Source organism: Tachysurus fulvidraco, chromosome 17, assembly GCF_022655615.1.
Source record: "Tachysurus fulvidraco isolate hzauxx_2018 chromosome 17, HZAU_PFXX_2.0, whole genome shotgun sequence".
Taxonomy (NCBI): domain Eukaryota; kingdom Metazoa; phylum Chordata; class Actinopteri; order Siluriformes; family Bagridae; genus Tachysurus; species Tachysurus fulvidraco.
In genome coordinates this window covers 12,583,664-12,610,456 of record NC_062534.1, presented here as the reverse complement: position 1 = coordinate 12,610,456, position 26,793 = coordinate 12,583,664, and the positions used below count along the sequence as shown (strand labels likewise).

Below are 26,793 nucleotides of genomic sequence, written 5' to 3'. Positions count from 1 at the left end.
CCATTTCATTTGCTTTGTGGCTAAAAGGTCTTTCTGCAGGTATGTCACATCCTTTCACGTCTTAATGCCACAATGCATTATCCCCAAAGTAACAACTCATGTCAAATTTAGTGTGAAAGGTGCAAGGAGATGCTTATTCAATATCAAGAAATACATAATGGATTTAAAAACTGCAACATTTCTATAAAATGGCTGCCTGTCCATCAAGGGATAGGAAGAAATTCTCAACTAAATCTTCTTAATATATGCATCTGGCAGTGGCTGTGGTTCTAAGGTGGATCAGATAGACATGCAAATGTATCACTGACAGGCATGCAGGAAGCGCAGATGGCCAAAATGCTGATCTAAGTCCCCAGTATGACTCAGTGATTGTCACTCACTCAAACACATCTCCAGAAGCACACTGGCACCATACAAGCAATAACGACATATTTATATCCATAACTCTACATATCTATATCCATAACATCTCCTTGCAACCTGAATAAACATACACACCTAACCTAAGAAAGTAGATGTATAATTTATGTACATCATTTATGTGATTGCATCAATAATTCATGAAGTACTGAAACTTCAACATGTTTAACTCGAACTTTTATCAGCTGAATATCAGTTAGTGAGAATATTTGCAGATTTTTTTCACTATAGAATTGTTTGGTATTATGATACCATATCTTTGCACCCTGATGGAATACAGTATATATGTATTTATTTGTCTACATGTGACAACTCAAATTAATGTGTTTGAAGTTGTTTGTGTGTCTGTAGGTATGTGTGTGTGCATGCCTAGACGTGAACAGTTTTATATCACTTTTATATCACTTAATTTCAACAAACTCTGATCACTCATGTTGGTGTGTGTGTGTATATGGGATGGTGGAAGGTGTGTCCTGATATTCTCCCTGAATACCTGAAGGACAACTGCACTATATGTGTCTCCTCAATACTCCCTGACTTCTTGCTTTTCAATCAAAAAAAAAAAACTGGAAAAACAGGGTATAGTTATATAAGTGGAACAGAAACCAAACCATTATAGTTCCTCAAGGCAACATTAGTGTGTGTATCCGAGTGAGGCCTGGACTTTCTGTGAATCTCTGGAACGGTATTTGTGATAATTTAATATATTCAAATAAAAAAAAATTGTAAAACTGAAAAAGAAGCATAGCAGGACAGATGATTACTGAGCACACAATGCCAGGTGACATGGATGATATACAGCATAGTTACAGCAAATCACAGACTGGACATATAGTTGAATGAAGGCTAAAATGTGCTTTCACCTAAATATGTGACGCCACGTTTTTTGAACAGAGCTCTGTAACACACTTGGAGGCAAATTACCCTGTTCTGCAAGCATAAGCTCAAACACCCACAATTGGCTAATGTCACTGTGACTGACAGAGGACATACAGTAATGCCATCACTCCCACACAGAAAATATGACAATTTTTGTCCTCTTGATTCCAAGCCATGGACAGCTGTGGTATCATCTGGATTTGAACTCTTAATCTCTCAACGACAGGTTAAACACTTCTGTTGCACCTTTCAGGTGCCACTGCATCATTGTTCATAATTCTAATAACCTATGCAGGTTTATAGTGTATATATTCACATGACTGCACACCATCCACTCCTTAACGAGACTAAAGTGAAATGGTGGTGCTAAAAGGGTGCAGAAAGGGTGATTGTAAGGTTAGGTTAGCTAGGCTAGGAACGGGTAGACTGAGCAGAGCAAGAAGCATTGAATTAGTACCTGCCAGCCCCCCCTCTGCACAGGTGGGTTGAGGAGGGGCTCATATCGCTGAGAGCTTTTTGGATGACACTGTAAATAGGCTCGGCCCTAGTGAGAGTACAGAAATCACACAGTAAATGGGGCTGGCTCAGACATGGCGGCACAAACAGACAGACAGAGATGTTGGTGTGTTCAGCACATTAAACATGCATAGACACAGAGGCAAGCTTTTGTGCGCACACATACTGTATGCATCAGTGAAAATGTATGCATTTCTCATGCAACAGATTAGACTTGAGGGCTTTCGTGTGCCTGGACTGAATGGCAGAGGTGGGGCCTGGACTGACTCACATGCTGATCTCATCCAGGAAACTGTGGCAGTTTTTCACCATTGAAGGTTAGATCGTTAAATTTCAATTCCCAAATTCAGCTCTCCTTCACAAGTGTTTTCTGTGCTCCCACAGGCCTGAGGAGGCTTAATTTATCTTTCACATTACTATTTATACCACAAACACACCACCACACATCGGCATAACATCATAGAGATATCATAGATGTTCTACTGCCCACATCCATCACTCATATGAAAATAGTCTATTCTCATTTGTTCAGTCCAAATAAGGTGGATTCTATGTAACAAATAGCATCAGTAGGAATTAAACATGTAATTATTACAAATACAGTTAAACTAATAAAATTAAAAAAAGTATAGGTTCAGGTAAAAGTGGTGTAAAAGGATAATGTGCAAAACATTGAAAGTTCCCATCCTGGTGAAACACACTGTAGGTGTATTGTGATTATCTGGCAGTGAGAGTGCTTTTATTTCACTATGACACAGTGAATGTGAAGAGCTGACCTGGTGAAGTCGTCCTCCCCCAGCATGTGCCGCGGCACTGGTGAATATCGTGAGGGGGTGACCTGAGGAGGCTGGTACACAGGCTTGGGCTCCATGGCTCCCATGTATGCCATGCTAGAGTTGTGGCTGACGTGGTTATCCACCATGGTGGGGAAGGCTGGGGGGAGGGCGAGACCAGTAGAGGGAAAAAGAGAGATGATTAGTCCTGAAGTGGTTAAAGCTGCATGTATGCGTTTGCAAAAGCACGAGTGTTTGTGATAGAAAGGCAGAATGAGAGCTTGAGCGTGTGAACATGTGCGTGTGTGTGAGCCCAGTTGGTGCTTGGCAGACTCTTTAGGTGTGACTTTACACAGATTTGTGTGCGCCTCCTCGCTCAGCAGGAGAGAGAGAGTGGAGGAGGGCTGTGTGTGGAGCGCTGTGGCATGTGGGAGTCTGGAATAAGAGCAGACACGGTACACCCACTGCTACACCTCTGCACTGTTATAAAACTACACAGCAGTAGGCTAAATCTTAACGTCTCTTGTAAAGACATGGATAGTCGATGGGAAGTATGTTGAGTAAGTATAACACTTATTGCTTCAATTTACTTACTTTATTACTTACTTTTCGATTATCCTTTAACTATTCTTGCATTCTACATGATGCATTCCATCCTGAAATAACATATACTTTTTTATGTGTTTGTGGTCTTCAATGTAAACTGGCAGAAGGAGGTACGTACTGCTAGAGTAATCCGGAGGTGCGTACATATCGTTGAGGTGCACAGGCCCTGGCTTAGCCACTTTCAAATAGACCATGTCTGAAGTGTTCTTCAGTGCAGCAACAGCCTCTTCATGACGCACATCCTGCAGGATGATGTTATTCACCTTCACACACACACACACACACACACACACACACACACACACACACACACACACACACACACACATTTTGGTTTTACTATCTTTGTGAGGTACTTCCATTGACTTTACAACATTAACATAAATACATAATGTAGGTCAAATTAAACTAAGTACCCAAAGACCATCTTCGGTTAATATAAATTTTTCAAACATAGGATGCATGCTTAAACAAATCTTGGGTTATACCTCATAATCCTAACATTTATGTTGTGAATGTCATTTATGTCCATTGTTATCCAAACATATTGTCCTGACAAGTGACTAAAAACCACACACACAAACACATACAGACCATAAAAATCAGTGTATGATGTTTGTGCCCAGGGAGTGGGACATTGCATTTGAAGCAATGTGAAGGAAATGATAGTGGAGAGGATGCCATGTGGCCCCTTGCATTACGACTAGCTTCCCTACAATAGGAAGTAGATGAGACACAGGAGCCAGGAAACAAGAAACATGTTTCCTTGCTGTATTAAGCTCTTGGTGGAAATTGTCCATACAGTAAAATACCACAAAGCTAAACAGATGAATGCTTTGTTGTCAGATGAAGTACATTATTCACATTAATTAATATGAACTTGTCAAAGGCTTTGTTCTGTGGTGAAACTCTACCACCAGACTAGAGGCTTTGTTTATATCTGCAATCATCTTTGTCTGGAGTTCAGATGAAGAAACAGAACCATTTCAGTCATTTCACTGGGATGTAAACACATGCACCTAGCTATGTGAAGGAAAAGATAAGGCTGGTACAAATATGTGTCTGCACAAATGTATGTTGGTTTTGAATCAAACCAATTGTCAAAAGTAACACTAGATTTTCTGTATACATTGCTTAGTGTAGTGTAGTCATGGTGGCTTACAGCCAGCAGACGATCGCCTGTCTGCAGCCTTCCATCTTTCTGTGCAGCTCCACCTTCGATGATTTTTGTGATGTAGATGCTGTTGTCTCCAGGGATGTGCTGATTGCCAATACCTCCAGCAATGCTGAACCCCAGACCTACATGCAATGTGAAATTAACTATTGGCTTTTTAATCAGAGATATAAAACAATTAACCAGCTAGAGACAGTACTGAGAAAGTCTAATACCAGGACTACATAAAAAGTTTCCAAAATACTGTGAGTGTGGATTTATGTGTGAGAGAATCTGATTTGCATTTTGCTCTGACCTTTAGGCCCTTTGAGCAGATTGACCTCCAGGATGGATTCAGGTGGAGACTGTCTCCTGCGCACCAGCAGTCGGACCACAGGGCCAGCCTCCTTTAGAGCCTCCACAGCCCGGCTGTGCACCACCTCCGACACATCCACCTCATTTACACGCAATACACAATCATTCACACTAACACACACATAAACACCATGTTAATCAGTGTTACATGACAAACATAAATTCCACTATACACCTAATCTAATTTAAAATTTCAAAACTACCACCTTTACATACCTTCCATAAAAAATGTTGTTTAAAAATGTTCCATAGCAAACATAAGACATATAATGTATGAAATAAAGATAAATGCAACTGCATCTGTAACAGCAAGAGGCAAATATGACCATGGTCCGAAATTGCCAGTTTACTTAAAGTATATATAAAGTGACTGTGGTTTAAAGGTGATGTTTACGGGCTTGGTATTTTTGCCGTCAATCTCACAACATTGCAAAATTAAAACAATGTATCACAGGCTTTACAGACCTTACATTTATGACAGACTGTTCTTATTCTTTATTTTCTTTTTAATACTGTTTTTCTTTTCACTATTACTATGCGTGTAAGACAAGCTTTTGACCCACATTCTATGCTTCCCACCTGGGCATTGTGACTACTTTGAAAAATGATCACATTTAGTAAATAGGATACTGGGGTTGAGAAAGCTCTTCAAAAAAAACACAAGTGCATAATGAAAATTAGGGCAGTGGTTCTAAGGCAGTGGTTTACTAGGACAGCATTTATTTTATGCAGTGTTGACAGATGAGAGTGTGCAGACTCACCCTAGTCTTCCATCCATGGCTGCTGCACCTCCAGGGATGATCTTAGTGATAAAGATTCCTGGATCATCAGGAATATGTGGATTATCAATCCCTCCAGCAATACTGAAGCCAAGCCCAGAGTTTCCCTATACAGTACAGAAGAAAGATTAGGTCTTTAAAACTAACATTGTGTTATCTTCCTTGGGCAACTGAATGGGCTCTAGTTCATATAAAAGCTCCTTTGTCCATCAAAGAGAAGCATCTCACGAGAGATTTTTAAAAATCTTTTTTTTAATAAATGATGTATAGATGGATAGAAGCACATAAACAAAAGTGATGCAAGTGTTGTGGCTTAAAACCAGATGGTCTATCAGACATGTTTGCAAGTCAGGACCCAAAGAAGACAGCAGAGAAAAGATCCACTTTATTATTTTCTATAATTAATGAGGAACAGTTAGGGAGGCTGGCTCTCAAGCCAGAGCAGACACACTGAGACCCACTGTCAGTTGTTACACACCCACAGACCTTTTACTGTGTGATCCTAAATAGTTTATTTAGGCCTTAGCACAGAGAAATTCCACTTAGTGGAGTCGCAGCCCTGCAATTATCTTGAAAGCCAAAGGATACTTGTAGACCTGTAGGAGACTCACAATGCTCTGGCATGCACAAAAACTCCTGCAACAGCTACTGCTGTTTTAAGGTGCTATATACTCTCCGATTACTAACTTTTACTAACTTTATTGCTTTATAAAATGGACGAATTCAGAAAAAGCCTCAGCCCTTGAAAGGCTATTTATTCGCTCATATATGTTTAGTGCTCACTTAAAACTTCTTCCTTGGGACTATCTTGTCATATTTAATGAGTGCAGCCTGAGAGGATGAATAAATTATAAATGGAGAAGGAATGCAATTGTTCATTTTATAGAGAAGCCATTTTACAGTTGTGCCTCTTGTTCAGTTCATAGGCTCGTTATTTATTGCCATCTAGTGGTGAGATGTTCACAGGCGACTTGGAGACCATGAAACTTAAACAAATGAGCAAAACGTAATAATCTATTGGGGGGTAACAGAATGTAACTGTATATTCACCCTTTCCAAAATGATTTCTTCATATTTATACATGCCATCACTCCCATTTACCTGTAATAAACAAGAAAACAATCAATTAATGTACTGGCTCTCATAATTTTATCCATTAATATTTTAGCGCATAAAATTTTTTTTTATACAATAAAACATTTATTAAACATAATGTTCAGTAATTTACAATTAAACAATAAACACATTAATTCAATGAACTGAAGACAAGAGATGAAAGGAATAATATGATTCCTACTAATGACAATTCTAATATGCAAAGACATTTTGGTTCAGAATTTTGTGCATTTGACTATGAAACTCTGATCGAAACTGTATGGCAACTCAAATCATCTACCTGAAATTTTAAGTCTTTGGACAAGCAAATTGTTTTCTGATCTGTATTTCATACAGAGTACAAACAGTCAATGTTTTGCTCATGTCTGGCACTCTTCTAGTTCCTTCCCTTGCAAAGAACAACCATGTTATATAATTACAAACCTGTTTCAAAGTTATCTCGACTGTGAAAATCAATCAACTGACTAGCTTCCCAACCTTTAAAAGCACCTTCTGAGGCAGGATTCCAGTCCAAACAGATGCCAAATATGGATTTTAGGAGACCATCGATGTTGCTACTACTTGACCCTCAACAAAGACTTTGACACCATCAGTCATAAAATACACTTAGACTTTCAGGTATTAGTTTGCCTCATAATTACAAGCAAGAGCAAATACCAATCAAACAGATGCACATGATCTGTAGCATTCAACAGTGTTTAGATCTTAAATTTTTTTATTCAATTCACATATTTATCACCAAATCTTAACCGGTTTATGGAATATCTTGCCACAGTTATGCAGATGATATTCAGATTTATTAAGATTTAGCTCTTTTACAAAACAACTATAGCTCCATTGACCAGATGTCAGTGTATTACCAGTAAACATAAATCTTAGTTTTACCTGTCATAACAAATCAATTACTGACATTTTATAATCATATAACATAGCAAAATGAATAGAAATCTAAAATAATAGCTTTAGCAGTTTTAATTATATACAGTAACTACTGTAATGGTTATCTGATTCAAAGAAATGAAGATGATGTTACAGAATGAAACAGAATGAAATTTGAAATGATATTATTTCAGTATAATTGGGTAAATGGATTTGGAGCAATACATGTCTGTTATGCTCAAACAATATAAGCCCGGCATGACTCTCATGTCAAGAGGAACTTGTCAGTTATTGGTGAAGATGAAGATTAGTTTTTATGCTGCAAATTTCATTGAACTAAGGAAGTGCCTTTATTCTAAACTTGCTACCATCAAGACTGAAACCTATTTAGTCAAGCTTTGGGTTTTAAAGCATTAGTAGTATCTTACAGAGACATTATTTTACTGTACTTTAAAGTTTTTTCCTTTTGAAGGTATATCCTATTGGTTGTACTTGATGTTAGTTTTCTTAAACACCTATCGGTTACAAAAAAAGAAATTACAGAGGAGAATAATTCCACATGACAGGAAGAAACTACTGGTTGTGTACTCAGAGAAATAGCAGATACTTACATAAGGACCTGCATCCAGTGAGTCTGCATTGACAATGATGGGAGGAGGGTTTGCCTGCAAAATAAAGAGATACACATTACCTCAGTGTATGAGGCTGGCTTCTCACACATACACTCTCTCTCTCTCTCTCTCTCTCTCTCTCTCTCTCTCTCTCTCTCTCTCTCTCTCTCTCTCTCTCTCAGACACACACACACACACACACAGACACACACACAGACACACACAGTAACACACAGTAACACACAGACACACACACAAACACACACACAGACACACACAGTAACACACAGACACACACACACACACACACACCGATACACACACACACACAGACACCCACACACACACACAGAGAGACACACACACACACACACACACACACACACACCGATACACACACACACACAGACACCCACACACACACACACACACAGAGAGACACACACACACACACACACACACACAGTAACACACAGACACACACAGAAACACACACACACAGACACACACACACACACAGTCACAGACACACACAGTAACACACAGACACACACACAGACACACAAAGACACACACACACAGACACACACAGACACACACACAGACAGACAAAGTAACACACAGACACACAGACACACAGTAACACACAGACACACACACACACACACACACAGACACACACAGTAACACACAGACACACACAGACACACACACACACAGTAACACACAGACACACACAGAGACAGACAGACAGACACACATACACACACACAGATACACACACACACAGACACACACAGACACACAGTAACACACACACCGATACACACACACACAGACACACACAGACACACACACAGTCACAGACACACACAGTAACACACAGACACACAGACACACACACACACACACACACATACACGCACGCACGCACGCACACCACTCCCTCATATACACACTGTCATGAGCAAGGAGAAAATAAATCCACCCCATGGAAACAGCCAGTGTGCCTCCATGAAACATGGTACATTATCACCAAGGTGTGATGCCGTAGGGAGACGAGCGGAATCAGGACTGGAGGTGTTAGGACTAAATTGGCCAGTAGTTCCTTGTCACCAAACTACACCTATAGCAAAAAGAATCTGCTACTATATGTTTGAATTCCCTTCTGGACCGAACATGATTCCATTCTTCTTTAATAAAGTGCTACTAAGAGGTGTTATTATGCGCAAGGGAGAGATGCATGCAATAATGTGCTTCAGATTAAGTATGTGACAGACTAACATTCATGACGACATCAATGAGGTATCCAGTGAAGTTAATGAATAGACACAAAGCATCCCAAGGGCTTTCGGGGCATCACGAAAGTAGTCCTGTTCTTTTTTTTCCCCATCATTGATCTTAATGATTCAACGAGATCTGCTAAGTGATCAGCGTCAGTGCATGTTAGTGTTTTTTTTTTTGTAATTTAAAGTAAGTTACCACACTGAAGAAAAGTACCAAGCTAGATTTCAAGAAGGACCAAGAAGCAAAAAGATATAAAGATGACAGAAAGAGTTACAAAAAGCTATTGCTGATCTAACCAAAAACTGCTTGGTGTTTCAACATAATTCTACATGAATCTGCTTATCCTTCCTGGAATTCATAAACCACAATTATAAACCATAATAATAAATACAACTAAATTAAGAACATTTTAAAATTGAGTGCAACAGCAATATTTGGGATACACAAACACCTTATATACACCATAGAGTTTCACCCTTCATGTTCTCTTTGTACTGTAACTGCAGTTTCGGTTTTACAGTATCACAATAGCTTCTTCACTTTATGTGCAAAAAATTTTTTATATTCCAGTATCAAAGTTTTATATTCCATCTCCTATTTCCTAACAGGTACACAGGGAAAGACACTCGCATTCCACACTGTCTGTTTTTCCTAAGATGACATGTTAAATGTACAACAACAGCACAGCCTTGCTGATAACCTGAAAACCTGGTCGACCGTCCAAACCAAACAAACACTCCTTATTTACTACACTGCTAAATGTAACAGACAAATCTCCAGTGCTTCGTATACGAGCTTCATTATTTTCATTTGTATTTATGTGTTTTAATTAGTAATCTGTTCTGAAGTCTCTGATTAGTCTTTTTTTACAAAGACAGTCAGATCGTTTCTTTGCAAATAAGGATCACGTTACGCCCAAAGGCAGTTGTTTTAGTATAACAATGTGGTATTTTCCAGTGGAATTTTTCTGAAATACTATAGGAGATATATTCCTGAATTCATAGGCTTAGACATAAGCGTACTAATTATAGCATTGAAACTAACACTTTTTTTTTGCACTTTATAAATAACTATTATTAACTATAACTATTAAATTAGATGTATTGTTTCATATTTCTGTTTAAATTTTTTACATTTTATTTTTTAATTCTAACCATTCAACAAAAAAACATGTTCTGAGAGGTTTAAGCAAAGAGATACAAATCCTCACTTGATATGGACCAGAGCCACAATGTTATCCATTCAACATACAAGACATAAGCTATAGTAATGTATAAGTTGATAAAATGTTTTCTTATGTCAATTTATATACAGTATGTATGAAATTACCCAACCCACCAGATATTATTTCATGCATGTAAAAGCCAGCAAAGTAGCCAGCAATGTAGTCTATAATTCTGCATCTTTATTGCACTACAGTAATCTCAGTGTAGGCTGTATCTGTCTCTGGAGAAGGTGAATGAGCAGTCTACAGCATTGCTGCATCACCACAGCAATACTGTATGTGACCCAGAGAGGCCATGACCTGCAGTGAAGCTTACATGATCAAAACAGTGAAGCACATTACCAACACTAAACCACGTACCTAGAAAAAGACAATGAGTAAAATACTGGAAGATGTCCAGATGTGGCAGAAGGGTAGAGAAGGACCATGGGTGGAATTAACCAAATCTGGATAAGATTATCATAAATCCCTTAATTTCCCTTTAATTCAAAAACTAATGATAAGAGGCTGTTCTCCAGCCAGCTGTCACTGTTCACGGCTCTCCAGCTGCAGTAAAGGAGTCAGGGCCAGACACACAAAATGCTGGTTGGATATTGGATTTATTGCAGCTGCTGCTTATTTAGAAAATGAATTAATACTAGCGCCCATCCCTGACAGCCTTTCCCAGTTGGACTTGGTTACAGACCCCTGGGATTACAATGTGAGCTCTCAATGAACCTTTGTGAGCGGTGGGACGTGCCGTAGCCAAATTGTTAAATAATCAATGTGTTCCCATGGCAACAGCTACCCAGGCTACAGAGTAGAAATGGATAGGATCCTCCCCCCAGTCTGTCTCTCGCAGTGCACACTGCTACTAATGGTGAAATTGGTGAAGGCTTGCTCTGGGTATAACTGTTTAGAAGACAGTCCACCATGTCCAGCAGTATATCACATTCACCCAATGTTGCCCTGAAACTGCCGCACAGTAGCCAGCTGAGAACTACTATTATCCATTAGATGGCATCTGCAATTGAGGCCATTTCCCAACACTCCATGTGTAAAAGCATGCTTGACCTTTTTTCATTCTAAAAAATAGTGAATAGTGGGCTTTGTGCATGAAAATGAAAATATTAAAATAGCTAATGCAAGTGTTATCGGCCAACATGTTTTGTAATACAAAAACTTTCTTTTGTCAGTAGACTCGAATACCTTTTTTTTTTACTGTGCCACATTACACTCGGCCTAGTGTCCAGTGGACCAGACCAAAACAAAACCAGTTTAGTGGAACAATAACACATCAACTCTTAAATGTTAGAATTTATTAACACATTAATATAACTGAAAAGAACATTAAGATCATACAGTCAGATCCAGAAATATTTGCACATTTTTAGTTGTCTATGACAGAATACTCAAGTATAGAATAATAGAATAAAGTGCAGAAAATCCCCAGAAAATAACAATCATTAATTTTATTTAAATTTTTCATTCTTAATAGTTTGCAAATTGATATGTAGTCAATGACTGCCTAAAGTCTAGAGCCATACTGTATACATCATCAGTTGCTTGGTGTCTTCCCTAGTGATGCTCCACCAGGAGTTCACTGCAGCTCTATTTAGTTCCTGCTTTATCCACCTGAATGTGTATCACCTAGAATACTGATGAATAGATTGCTATTCATTGCCATGAAAAAACATTTTCTAAATGATAGTTCCCTCTTAAAATTTTCCACATTTTGTAGTGTTACAACATGGAGCTGAAATGGACATAATCAGGGTTTTATGTCATGCAGTAACATTTACCCCTGCTGGAACGAGGCATTAAATATAGTAACGTATAACATGATAAAATGAATTTTTATAAACTGCAAACAGATTTTCACCTGAAGCTCACTCTATTTCCTTTAAATTAGCCGCTGCCACACTAAAATGGTTGAAAATAATCTGAAATATGTTCCATCTTTTAGTTAGTAGCCAAACTCATGGCCCTGAACTTATCACTCTATTTTGCCCCCTAGTGGAACAATTATTTGCCTCCTAGTGAAAATAACTTTTTCAAATAATTCAATTGAATTACAATCCAGTTCAAATTTAAAACACAGATAATGTATTTGTTGAGAAGGATCACAACCTTAAAAACAGGTCCCATGTTTAAAACCCCTGGTACAGATATAAATATATGACTATCAAGTCCAGATTCATCTGCGACACTGTAAACGCTCAGAAGCCAAAACCTCAATGCAATATATTTCCAAATAATCATATTTGCAGTCTCCACATACTTTGTTTTTGTTTTTTTACAGGACCTTTATACTCTCCTGGTTATAGGCAGAGAAATCTATGTAGTTTGCATGCATCTTGAGCTTTAGCCCATTGCAGAGACAGAGAGACAGACAGAGAAACAGAGAAAAAGAGAGAGAGAGAGAGAGAGAGAGAGAGAGAGAGAGAGAGAGAGAGAGAGAGAGAGAGAGAGAGAGAGAGAGAGGTGTCTTCACTGATATTTCATATAAACCACACTGCAATCCAATCAATAGAGAGCCAATTACAATGCAACCCATTGTCCCATTCATGCTGAGGCATGGTTGTTGAGAAGGAGAGAGAGAGAGAGAGAGAGAGAGAGAGAGAGAGAGAGAGAGAGAGAGAGAGAGAGAGAGAGAGATGCTAAAAGGATAATATAATAATTTTTCCCTACAAGGAAAAGTCACCTTTTATATATGACAATGTAGTATCCACAGGTTTTAAACTATGTAATGGCATAATTCATAACTGTTTTCCCACAAAAACCTTAAAATAAGACTAAATTGAAGAATCTTTATGCTATGCATTTCAAAGTAACCATTAGCAGCATTTTCCATTTATTATATAATTTTGAAGAAGTAAACAGTTCAAAATGAGCTTCTGAGAGGTCACTGTTTTGACCTTGAGCTCAACACACAGCGCATGTAAGAATGAACAACTATGAATGAGCAAAGAAACCAAGAAAGCATTAAAGCCAAAGCAACACACAACGTGTGGATATCAATTGAGATTTATTTTTGCATTTAATTTATGCTCATAGTCAGGCGATCCGAAAAATATTACGCCTATTTAAAGAAGGTGATGTTCTTCTGTACAAACAGTGAGTTTCTGATCTCATACAATGTTTGTCACAAGCAGCCTGGCTGAGGTTGGTATGAAGCACGTCGACACTGAGTTAATAATCTACCCCACCATGTCTGATCACACTGCTTCCATGCTATTTTAGCCACTGCAGCAGCAGCACTGTAATCATCTCCATCTTTACAATAAGGATGCATGCTCGATTTTTACTGAAATAAAACACCACGCTACTTTCCTTGTCTGTGCCACCACACAAAGCAGAACCTGAACTGCTTTGTGTGATGTTCCGTGGCATACAGTGACATTTGATAAATTATTGGAGGATTTGTTTACTTTGCCCGTTTCTTTTATTTGTGAATTTTAGAGTACATTCTTTTCATAGACACTAACCATGGTTAGTGCTGCCAAAGTTAGACAATATATTAATGCCTGTGTCAATTAGGCTGAAATGATAAGGATTTGAGACCATTGTGTGCTGCTTCGCATTTGGCTGGTATCCTTGGTTGCAAGGATAAGAGTAGTGTTTGCTGCACTGTGCTGGTTGTGTTGATAAATGAATATAACCAAGAATAAAGGATCTCATATATTCCTACTGATGGCAACACACCAGGGCAAGTAAAAACACTGACAGTAAATGATATTATACAATACAAATACAGGGCTGCATCCTGTAGGTGATGAATTTATAAAATACTAACAGGATGTTTAAGTTATCAATATCTCTTCCTTACTCAGTGGCATTAAAGTACACACTGATTAAGTTATCTCTTATGTCATGATGAACAGCTGCAACTGAGCTTCTTTTCTAGTCATTTTATAGGAAATATATAACCAGTATTGGTGTATATTATTTTCCAATCACTCTCATGTTCTGACAAATATTATTACTGAATTAGTTAAATGTTTGCTGGCAAACAAACACAGACTGAACTCCAAGGCTCAAACTTTATGCTCTTTAAAAGGCCTTCCTGAAAATGGCTCTGACCCCCAGAAAGCAGTGTGGGGACTGACAGAAAGACATTTGGCAGGCAAGCACACAGAAGCAGCTTGCAGGTCATCAAAACACAGAGGGCTTCTATGGGATCTGCTATTAAAACAAACAAGCACAGATGATAGGGGCATGTCTTGCTCTTAGCATGGAAGAAAGACCCAATCCTCTCTTCCATCCTCACTGATATGCCTGAGGGACTAGCTCTCCATCCTTCCACTCCAACACACCCACACAGCTCCATTCACTCAGTGTGCTTGTGTTGAGTTTGGCTGACAAATTTGTGTAGGTGTGGAAAGTGATGAAGATTTACAGTAAGTAGGACAACGATAATAAAAAAGTGCAGAAAACAAGAGCTGTGACACTGCTTTCCTCTACATAATTATGAATATAAATTTTTGTACACATGCTTTTATATGTCGGTATATTTTTATGCCAAACGGTCCTAAAATGCTTTTGTTTTAAATCTGTGTCATATCAGATATTGCCAAAACAATCTGCCTCCCACAGAAGGTCCAGATTTGCTGTATTTTTTGCACACCTTCGGATTGAAAGAAGAGCCTCGGAGCACAAGCCTACAGCATGTATATCCACTGAGATCCGAGCGTGCGTTGCTGAGACACACACAAGTATCACACCCACCAATCTGAGATCACACAGATTGACAATTTTCACACGATCACCGTCAAAGAGGAAGAGCTGTGATAATTCAATGTACCAAGAACAAAGACAATAATTTATTTCATAGTGCGTTGTGTTTCTTTTTGGAATCCAGCTGGCAATGAAAAAAAATGTCTTACATAACACCATGCAGAACTTTAAATACCATTATGATTTAATTTTAAATCTCTCAATAGAAATTATGTGTGTGTATATATATATATATATATATATATATATATATATATATATATATATATATATATATATATATATATATAAAAATACAGGTTACATGTTCACTTACTCATGTTGGCAGGTATACTATTAAAATGGACAGTAAGTGTATATTCGTTATGAATACTGCTAATAAAATGTCTTGGCTTAAAGTCTAGTTTGTTTTACTAATAAACAAATGCTGATGTTATGCTGGACCAGTTAATCCTTATCTGTGTAAGGATTTGTTGAGCATACAAATATAATTGGATTTTACGACATTACCAATGGCAAATAAATCAATAATACAATTTTTTTGCAGGTTTTTTTTTTAAATACACATAATTTGCAGTAAATTCTATTGAAACCAGAAGTGTACTGACAAACTGTTTAGCATGCTAGTATCCTATTTGATACATGGACCCAAGTATTATTGCTTGCTGATGCTCACTCAGCATGAAAGAAATGTTACGAGAATAAAAACTTTATTGTGCACATCAGCGTGACTGGCACGGTTACTGAGTACAGATGACAGAGCAAAATCTCTCATGTAATCTCACAATCTGCTGTGTATGCTTACATCTCACATCTATCTACACTGTGGAGGTTTTGCTAGAGGGCTAAAAAAAAAACAGTGCAGAGAGCAAAAGGAACACATCTGGTCACTTCTAGTGTCGGTATTTTATTACCAGATACAATACATTCACGTTTACAGCAACTCAATCTGTGTTCTCTGTGAACTTTGGTATATAATCTGTGTATGCTGATCTCTCTGTCAAACATGAATAGTGTTAAAATACTAGATAAAATACAGAGAAATAAATATACACCTGATACAACAACAATTAAAATACAAAAATATGCAGAAACTCACCACGTCAGCACCATTGTTAGTCAAATTAGTCCTCTAAATCTACAACAGCACACAATGTTAGTGATGCAAAGCATCATAGTACGCATGACCAGTACAAGAGTGAAAATATTCCATTACATACATTTAATGGTACATTTTCATACTTTAAATTATTATTTGCATAATCGAAATGTATTTCAACACTTCAAGCAAATTTATTCAAATTACTGTACCTGTCATGTGAACAATAGTTTTATATTAATGCACTGATTCGATGTTAGCATTGCTATAGTAACAGCTATACACAGGGATGACGGCTGGTCCACGTAATCAAAGACTAATAATAAATGGAATTTAAAATGGAGTTGTTTAATAAAGACAAATGTATAATCATATAAAGGATGGCTTTTTGTAAAGAGACACATATTTAACATTTATGGAAAGAGTTTAAGTCTTCAGGAAAGAGGACTTCATCTTTTCCAGTTTCCTGGTAAAATAACCCTGTGCGTGTTTTTAAGAAAGAAATGAAGAAAGATCGAAAAGAAAATGTAGATCCTGTGGTAACTTCTTGCAGATCTTCCACAGCATTAAACCTCAACTAGAAAACAAGGTGAGACTGTGCACCACTGCAGTATACAGTATGCAGGCATAACTAGATTATAGGCATACACTGCACAATACAGCAGGAACATTGCATTTTGAGTGAGCGAGCGAGTTACAAACTAGGTTTGTAGAATTACCGACACTGAACATCAGCTTCAAATGATATAATTTCAATGGATTGCTGCGCTTTTATACAGGATTGTCAGGCCAACACACAAAATCTCATATACATTATATTTTACATCATTTTTTTACTCCATCATCATGGGAGATTGTTCTTAAGTTTCAACAACAAAAAAAACCTTGGATGGTGGCTTTAATTACTCATCCTTACTAGGACATCTATGACTAGTCCTGCTTTAGACCCCATTTAGGGTATTACGTCTTGGTTTTTAATTTAATAAATCACCCAAGGTAATTACATAAATGACTCTTGCACAATCCATATTCTCTGAGGACAGTTTGAGAGGGGATTATTTTAAATTGTCTTTGGCCCTATGAAGTAATCATCTAGAAGGGAGTCGAAGTTTAGAAAATTTAGATTTTATCTCCAATATACACTGTAGGAATTTTTAATTCCAGGTGGATCTCATCAGTTCCGCAAAATCATAATAGTATAATGAGTAAATATAAGTAATCTTTGGTTGCATCATTTTCTCTGACCCAAAGCATCACCCAACCCACTGACTGTGTCCGCAACAGCATTTGGATTCAACTTATTACATAATTAGAATTTTAATGGCAAATATTAATCCACAAAGGACCTGTACTGGATTTTACAATCTGGATACAACAATCTGTTCACAGTACACTGATGGAGACTACCAACCCAATATATTTTGGTCATACTGATCATAAAATGCGTTAACACATGATTATCTGTTGATCAACATCTTGTCTGTGTGTATAAATAGTCCATATACCGTACACTATAAGCTTATTTATATGCTTGTGGACAAACCAGAATACAGTCTTGCAGTCTCTTCCTATTAGGCAGAGAGAGGCTAATATGGAGCTCAATTCAGACTGCACCATGGCAACAACAGCAGTGTCTGGCAAAACTCCCCTCCTACCCAGCACCAAAGTGGATGCAGCATTAATGTTGGACTGTGTGTTTGTGTTTGCGATATGTGATATAGGTTTACATGATTAGGATGCGTGATGTACTTCTCATAACACCCAGAACAAATAATTACACACTTGTTAAAGAAAAGCTTAATAAGCAAACACAAACCCTTGTGTCCTTCATGCTGTAACAACATCTTAATGGTGTCTATGTTTTTTCCTGCTTTCCTGCAATGTCACAAAGTCACGAAGTCATGATGACTAATATAACATAAACTGCTTTTTTCTCCAATTGCAGACTGAAACAGAAAGACAGAGCTACTGTGGGCTTTTTAAGAATCTACATATTTCACGGGTATGTCATGAGCTTCAAAATATTATATGCACTTTATCGAAGAATTCCCATTAACATTAAAACCACTGACAGGTAAAATGAATAACACTGATTATCTCATTACAGTGGCACCTGTCGAAGAATAAACTGAGAGCTCTTCTGTTGATTGGGCCAAATTGTGATGACTAGAAGACTGAGTCAGACCATCTCCAGATCAGCAGGTCTTGTGGGGTGTTTCCGTAATGCAGTGGTTAGTTACCTTGCAAATGTGGTACAGGGAAGGACAACCAGTGAACTGGCGATAAGGTCATGGGTGCCGAGGCTCACTGATGATTCAGTCCGGCATAAGTGCAGCTGTGAGATTACACCAGGATGCACTATGAGGAGAAGGCAAGCCACCGAAGGCAGTGTGATGCTCTGAGCAATATTCTACTGGGAAACTTCAATCCTGGCTTTCATGTGAATGTTACTTTGACAAATAACACCTATCAAATCATTGTTGCAGACCAAAAATATTTAAGGAATGGTTGAGAAGAGTTCAACGCGTTGAATAAAACTTCCCCAGGCTTCAAAGAAACAGGTTTGATCCATGGAGGCCCAACCTCACAACTTTCAGAACTTTATGGACCTGCAACTACTGTCTTGGTGACAAACCCCCCCCAATTATATCCCCCAATATAATATTATAATATTTATAGCCACTGCAATAAAACCAATAAAAGGTAGTTCTGGTGCCATCAGAAATTACATATTTAGAATAAAGTAGCCCATATACAGTAGTAAGTTTGTGAAACATAGATTGCACATAGATGTTACATATTTATATAAGAATGAATGTTTGCCTCTGTATTTTTGCATGAACACACACACACACACACACACACACACACACACACACACACACACACGCATATATATGCGTGTGTGTGTGTGTGTGTGAGTGTGTGTGTCTGTGTGTGTGTGTGTGTGTGTGTGTGTGTGTGTGCGCGCTTTTATATGTATATATACAGTATATTACTGAGAAATGGCACACTGCACCTCAATATGTGTAAAATGTAAAGTCTACCTTCTGTAAATGTGGATTTGAAATAAGGAGTATTCTAGCCCCATTGTCTCTCACTAGGCTTTGCAGTAGAATGAACAACATTTAAAGTCTAAAATTATTACCAGTTCAGCAAAGCATAAAGGCTGGTAAATGCACCCACAGACGCCCACAAAACAGAGGAGTTAAGCAAAGAGGAGGAAAGCTTTAAGGACCCAATGTAGTGTTATTGATCGCAATGGAGGCAGATTCCATGAACAAGTATAGGAGCCATGATACAGTAGTTTTATATAAGCCCTGCAACTGTGTGGGGTGTAAACAGTATCCAAAACCACAGCACATTGCTGGTCTAAACCTTGTGCAGTGTTTCACTGTGATGACCACCTTTAAACTGGTGTATGGAGGAGGGTGAATCTCATAGCACAAAATTAGTAATTGTGCCAAAAAAAAGGGCTTGCATGCACACCCGTTTTTCCTGTCACCATAGACAAAGCTTTAAGAGCCGAATCATAACCAGCATGGTTGCACTTCCAGGCCCATACACCAGAGGTCTCAGTTTAGTGCACTAACCTGTTGTCATGGTAACTAATTATTCTCATTTATAGGGCAGTACTGTGTCGCCTATATAAACGTTTACTTAACTAAGCATTTAGTAATGTGATCAATAAATTTAGTCAACCATGAGTAGATTTTAACATTGTCTGGTCAGCACTAACAAAAACTGATGGCTGTGGGTCACTTTATTTTTTATGTGTCACAATTAAGACAAAATCATGTCACCTCTGGTGACCACAATCTCTCTCCTTCACGTGATCAAGGGTGTCCACTTTCATCAAATAAAGAGTCTTATTTTTCCTAGTCATTTCCTCAGGAACAGACATGTTAGCCCTTCTCAACATGGACGAAAGCCAATATCTAACAGTGGAAATGAATATTGCAGTGCGCACCTTGTCCTCCAGTTCCATAGTGCATTTGCTGTGATTTACTGTTCTCGTTTCCTCCTCCACTGCTTTATGAGCTCTGAACATTGTGCTTTAATAGAAGGGTAGTGCTCATTGCCTAAATACTGTGCATATTCTATACATATAGCATTGATTGATCATGTGTGACATTCTATCAGAGCAGTTTACAGTTAGGTAGGCTGACATAATTACCAATAATAAGATGCGAGATGAGCTAGATAGCTAGGTTTAATCAGAACAATTATCTATACAGTTTTGCTAAACATTATCTCTTCCAACTAGTGGGGTATAATCCAGCCTCAAGTAGAATGATTTTGTAAACACAACACCATATTATTTTCTGTATTATATATATTTTATTTATAAATGATTGCATATTAAAATACAGGAAGATACAGGACAGTTAGCACTGCCATAGGACCAGGGGAGTCTAAGCTTGCAGCGGTTGTCATAGCAATGCTGTCCAGGCTCAGTCAAACTCATATGTGCCCTCTGAATTGTTCAATTAATTTTCCTAATCTTGCCCTGGAGAATCTTTTAAATTTGTGCAAAGGCGCTCCTGTTTATGAAACTCTTTGACAGGATGGTAAAATCTGATTAGTCTTTTGTGTCTTTCTGCTAAGTACTAATTAAATAATCGACAATTCAACATGTTTTTTAAATTTTGATCTTACAAATCAGTTTACAACATTGGAAACAAAAAAGTTGCTATGAAGACAAAAATTCCATTAATTAAGTGTCCTGCACTTGAATATGTTAAGATGAATATCTTCACAGTTTTACCAGATCTGAGAAGTTTTTAGAATTGAGGAAATGCTTAATCGTTACTGTATAACTCAATTAAACTTCAGGAATATCAATCTGTTCATTTAGAAAGCTTTTAGTTTATAAATTATTTTTACATGGTTTGGTTCAAATAAAAATGACAACAAGTGCAATGGAGAGTGAACAGCAAGAAAACCCCAAAACGGGAATGGTTTTGCAGTTGGTGGCCACAGACAATTACTCTCTCCTTATCCTTCCTGACTAATTTGTCTCTAGTTTTGTCACTATTTGTAGCTTGAGGCAGTACCTGCAACAGGAAGTTCAGTTCCTGGAGAATGGCACATCCATACATGCCAAACAAGGAGGTATGGTGTTTCTCCTAGAACAGTTTTAAGAGTATGGTGGACACAGCGGGAGAAGAGCCATTACACAAGGAAAGCTGGGAAGGGCAACAACCCACCAGCAAGACCGGTATCTGCTCCTTGAGTGAAGAACATAAGGAGCAGATACCGGTCTTGCTGGTGGGTTGTTGCCCGTACCAGCGAGCCATTACACAAGGAAAGCTGGGAAGGGCAACAACCCACCAGCAAGACCGGTATCTGCTCCTTTGTGTGAAGAAGAACAGAAGGAGCACTGCTAGAGTCCCATAAATGATCTACAGTAGGCTACTTAAGTGCATGTTTTTGAACATTCCTGGTGCATTATAGTGCCAACCTAATGTGGCCAGTGTGTGTGGGCAGTTTCTGGATGACATAGGCATTGATGCCATTTACTGGCCCTCACATTCCCCACACCTGAATTCAATTGATAACCTCTGGGACGTTATGAATCGAAGCATCCATGGCCACCAAGTTACACAAAAGACACCAGGACACCATCTGCCAGTGCTTCCCCCCAAAATAGTGACAAAATGTGCCTCCCCCTCCCTTTTTTTCAATAAATCCATTCCACAAAAATTCTGACTCCATTTCTTAGAATCTGGTCTAGTCAGTTGATCATTTGCTAGACTGCTTGTGAGTAATAACTGCAAGACAGTTAGGTACAGGAAGCAGAAATAATCAAAAACAGAAAAAGAATAACAGAGCTTCTCGCAACTCGTCTTCACTTATTTACTACCCAATATTATATATTCCACTCTGAAAGTACTGGAACAACAAGAATTTTTATTTATTTATTTTTTTGCTAAACAAAGACAACATTTGAGTAAAAAATTTAGATTAAAAAAAGGTAAATCAATTTTGTTTGAACCCGCCATATTTTTAATGGTTAAAAATATTAGAGCATGTGGAATATAAGACCAGGTGTTTCAGCATGAAACATACCCAGGTACACCCTGTTTGATTGCTTGTTAAAATAATCAGAAGCTCTGAATCTCACCTCCTGATTTGAGGCAAAGAGCTGTCTATGGGAGAAAAGAAAGCCATTTTGAAGCAATACAACAATTTGGAATTGTCCTGAAAAAAGAAGGAAACCACTGGTGTATAACCAACCAGGCATCAAACAGGTCGGTCAAGGAAATAGAAGCAACTGACACTGTGAAGAACAAAAACCTAAATTCATAGGCATTCAGTCATAGCCATTACCAACAATCTCCACAGGGCAGGGTGATGGTATCGAAATCCACATTTGAAGAAGATTTTAAGGGCAGAAATAAAAAGGTTATACTACAAGAAGCAAAATACTCATCTGCAGTGACAATTATAAAACAAGATCGGAATTTGCAAAGAAATACAGAGAAAAGCCACAAAGGTTTTGGAGCCAAGATTGTGGCCAAAGTGAGAAGAAAAAAGATCTATAAAGCATACAAGCTCATGGGTCAAGCACATGCATGGGTGCTTCAGGAACAGACTCACTAATTTTATTGATGATGAAATCCATAATGGTGGCAGCAGAATAAATTCAGACAATGATCCAAAACACCGTTCAAACACAACAAAGGCCTTCATCAGAGGAAAAAGGTTTCACATTAGCCCTGACAATCACCAGACTTAACTCAATTTATCCACATTTCACTGAAAGGGAGAAGAGAGAAAATCCCCTAAAAAATTTGTTGGTCAGTAAGTCACCAGCCTGATACAGTTATAAAAGTCGAGTCATCTGCCTTACTAAGGTGGATAAGGTTTAACACACCTAGACATATCAGGAAATAAAGGCTCAAATTATGATCTATTGTTTCATTTTCTTTTGAACATCAAACCCAATTGTCTTCGGTGTATAGCAAAAACAAAAGAACTGTCATTGCTGTTCCTATACTTTATACGGGGATTGTGGGTAAATGACACTGTGTGGAAGTGCTGAGCTACTCCAAAGCATGTGAGATTTAGCAATGGGGAGTCACTAAGTCAGCGAACAATCGGCACATCATGCAATCAGTGAGCGAACATTATTCTGCTAGGCCAGTTCTCCCAGTGGTCTAATAAATAAGGAAAAAGAATTATTAATAATTAATAATTTATATAAATTAATAATAGGTAATTACCTATTAACCCAAGTAAACTTATCTTGAACTTGTACTTATCAGCCTTGTAATTGTTAGTGGTGATAACAGTATGGCCAATGTGCTTTTTTTAGTCCACCTTATTTCCCTTACTAGTACAATACTCTCCAAAAAAACAACGGATAGCGGAGTCATACAACAAAAGGATTATGTCTATTTCCAGGGTTGTTGTTTTTTAAAGCACTTTTCTGATTCAGATGTCAAAAAAATCTACAAATTCATACTATATATGCTACATTCTGTATAAATGTATCTGCTGCACCAGAGTAAAGTTCTTTGCACATACCAGAGCCACAACACAAAAAAATAATAATGCTGAAATAACCGAGACTATAAAACAGCGCTAAAATTCTGATCTCCCTTGTGTCACCATGGCAACGTCAGCTTGCTGCCTGTAAAGTTCTGGGCAGGAATCAGGAAAATAGATTTCTGAAAATGAAACACACGGATACTGGAGGCTCAGTTACGAATAGGGAAATGCGGAAGTTTAAATCCATCCATAAACCCACAAACAGTGCTTAATTTTCAAACAATAGGTAACAGAACCAAGGAAGAGTTGATCCAGCAAATGGACAAGGATCCTAGAATGTTAAACGCACATTTTCTATATATGCAACCTTACAATGAACAATTCATTCAGAGCAGTGTCTCGCTGACAAACAAAATACTATGAATATAACAACATAGATACCAATAATGTCATGATTTGCTCTGTGATGGGCTAAAAGGTTTAGGAAACAGAAATGACATCTGTGCTTTTTTAGTAACTTGCTCTACTCCATTCGTTTTTCTAACTTCTTTCACAAATGACAAAGTTAGCTGCATGTTTAACATTCTGTGTGTTAAATTATAACATGTAAGTACTTACCTACTGGTCATCATGGAAATGAGTTGATGATGAAAATGATTTAAATATTATTACTTTGTTTAATTGTATTTTATTCGTAAAATAGATAGATAGATAGATAGATAGATAGATAGATAGATAGATAGATAGATAGATAGATAGATAGATAGATAGATAGATAGATAGATAGATAGATAGAAAGCATGTAAGCTTGCATGTAAGATAGATCTATGCTAATTTCAAATCAGAAGTATCATAGTATCAGTATCAGTAAATCAGACATATTTTAAAAAGGCACAAAATAAGTACCCTTCATTTGTCTGATTCCCCACATGCCCATGCTCTCACAAGTTATGACATGCATCCACAGAAATAAACTTGTTTGTGATAACTGTGTATGGTACCATTTATTGGGTAGCAATTTGACATGTAATCACACACATAGCAAACAGTACATTTTAAATGGACCTGACAGGATTTTTAGGTATTTAAAGGCATTTTATAATCATTTACATGGGTCAAAACATTTAAGGAGATAATAAAAATATCATCATCCAAGTCTAATAATATGAAATACAGGGATGGGATCAAACTTTCTTTATAGTTTGTAATTGCAGTTCCTTTCTTCCCTTTAAACAGAAAATACACTAGTATTGAACTAGTATCAAAAATAACAATAACAATTTGGGTGTTCATTCAACAAGTCATCTGGCTCTAATATAGAAATTGTCCATGCCAAGGCAGTCAGTGCTGAAGGTATATGAATAATCTGTCAGACTTTAAGAGACTTTAAGACTTTACATGAGAACTACTACATCATCAAAATAACAACTAAGTAATAAATAAATGTAGTCTGATAAATCAGAATACATGCCTAAAGAAATCCTGCAATATTTTTACAATGTATATTAGAATATTTTACTTTTATCATTTTGTTCCACCCCCCTCTTGGAAACTGATCATTAAGCCCCATATCAATAAATGGCCTAAAAATATTTAGTAATAATGTGGTTAATAAGAGAAAATCCATGTTTCCAAATAGATTGATCTTAAAAGATATCATGTATGGTCTTGGCCTTTTACACATTTTGTTGAATGTGTTCCCAAGAATTCCTTGGACTATTTGTTTCCTCTCGAAAGGCCAATTGCACTTAGTTCTTCAGTTGTGCTTCTGGGTGGTTTATGTAGAAACTCCAAACTAGAACAACTTTAGGAAACAAAGGATCCTTAACTAAAAGAAACTTATTAGAAGAAACCCCTGAAAGACCACTTTTCTAAGAGTGCATGTCAGTTGGCACAGATTTCCTCAAGGCATAAATATATGTTTCATGTGTAACACCTCAGGCAAGGATTACAAGTTTTTTCTTAGCTAAATACAATGGTCTTTTCTAAGTACGTCATGAATACTTGATACAACACAATGTGTTCTACCATTAATTCTTTGACTGCCTTTTAACCCACGTTACACACCTATATTTTTAAAATAGGTTATTTGTGCAGCAGAACTGAAACCTTACCCCAGAATGTGTGTGCAAGTTTTTCTGCCTGACATTTCTTTGCTATCCATCTGAATGAGCAACATGAAACTTGTTGCACAGAAAAACACCATAACATACAACAGTACCACAAAACTACCAAGTATGTATTCATCACCTCACCAGATCTACTAAACACTGACTGAATTTTCTTTCCTTCAACTGATTTTTCTAGTATAGCTAAATATAATTGTCCCCCATGCTTAGTCAGACAGGAGATGTAGCAGGGCACAACATTATAGTGTGCATTTCTCAGAACATTGTCATGGGTTAGTAAAGTTAACACAAATCCCATCTCCTCAAACTCGGATAATCTGACAAGTCTGAAAGAACCAAAAATTCCATATGCAGTCACCCACACCCTACACATTCCTGCAATTATCTAAGCAGCAAATCATGTGGCAGCAGCACAATGCATAAAATCATGCAGATTCTGGCCAGCAGCTATGGTAAATGTTACATCAGCCATCAGAATGGGGGGAAATGTCTCAATATTTTTGGCAGTGACATGATTGTTAGTGGCAGACTGGGATTTTAGGTTTATTCAAAATAGAGAAATAAACAAAAGACATCCATTGAGTGGCAGTCCACCTTGTTAATGAGAGAGGCCAAAGGAGAATGGTCCGACCAGTTTGAGCTGACAGAAAGGCTACAGTATCTCAAATAACCACTCTGTACAAATGGGCTGAGCAGAAAAACATCTCAAAATTCAACACATCAAACCTTGTGG

The 26,793-nt window shown here is 37.6% G+C and overlaps 1 protein-coding gene across 13 annotated transcripts in view; it reads right to left on the bottom strand.

Annotated features, from left to right (window-relative positions):
* Positions 1 to 26,793, bottom strand: part of dlg3 (discs, large homolog 3 (Drosophila)) — a 73,349-nt gene that overhangs the window by 26,067 nt on the left and 20,489 nt on the right. For 8 of the 13 annotated variants that reach the window (XM_047802178.1, XM_047802174.1, XM_047802176.1 and 5 more), the window contains 8 exons: positions 8,108 to 8,161; positions 6,552 to 6,602; positions 5,484 to 5,608; positions 4,664 to 4,833; positions 4,357 to 4,493; positions 3,313 to 3,457; positions 2,592 to 2,766; positions 1,757 to 1,843 (listed from right to left, as the gene is read on the bottom strand). In XM_047802178.1, coding sequence (XP_047658134.1) covers positions 1,757 to 1,843; positions 2,592 to 2,766; positions 3,313 to 3,457; positions 4,357 to 4,493; positions 4,664 to 4,833; positions 5,484 to 5,608; positions 6,552 to 6,602; positions 8,108 to 8,161 — 944 coding nt within the window. The remainder of the gene's footprint in view (positions 1 to 1,756; positions 1,844 to 2,591; positions 2,767 to 3,312; positions 3,458 to 4,356; positions 4,494 to 4,663; positions 4,834 to 5,483; positions 5,609 to 6,551; positions 6,603 to 8,107; positions 8,162 to 26,793) is intronic. The other 5 variants (XM_047802175.1, XM_027135173.2, XM_027135176.2 and 2 more) reach the window with 3 other exon arrangements.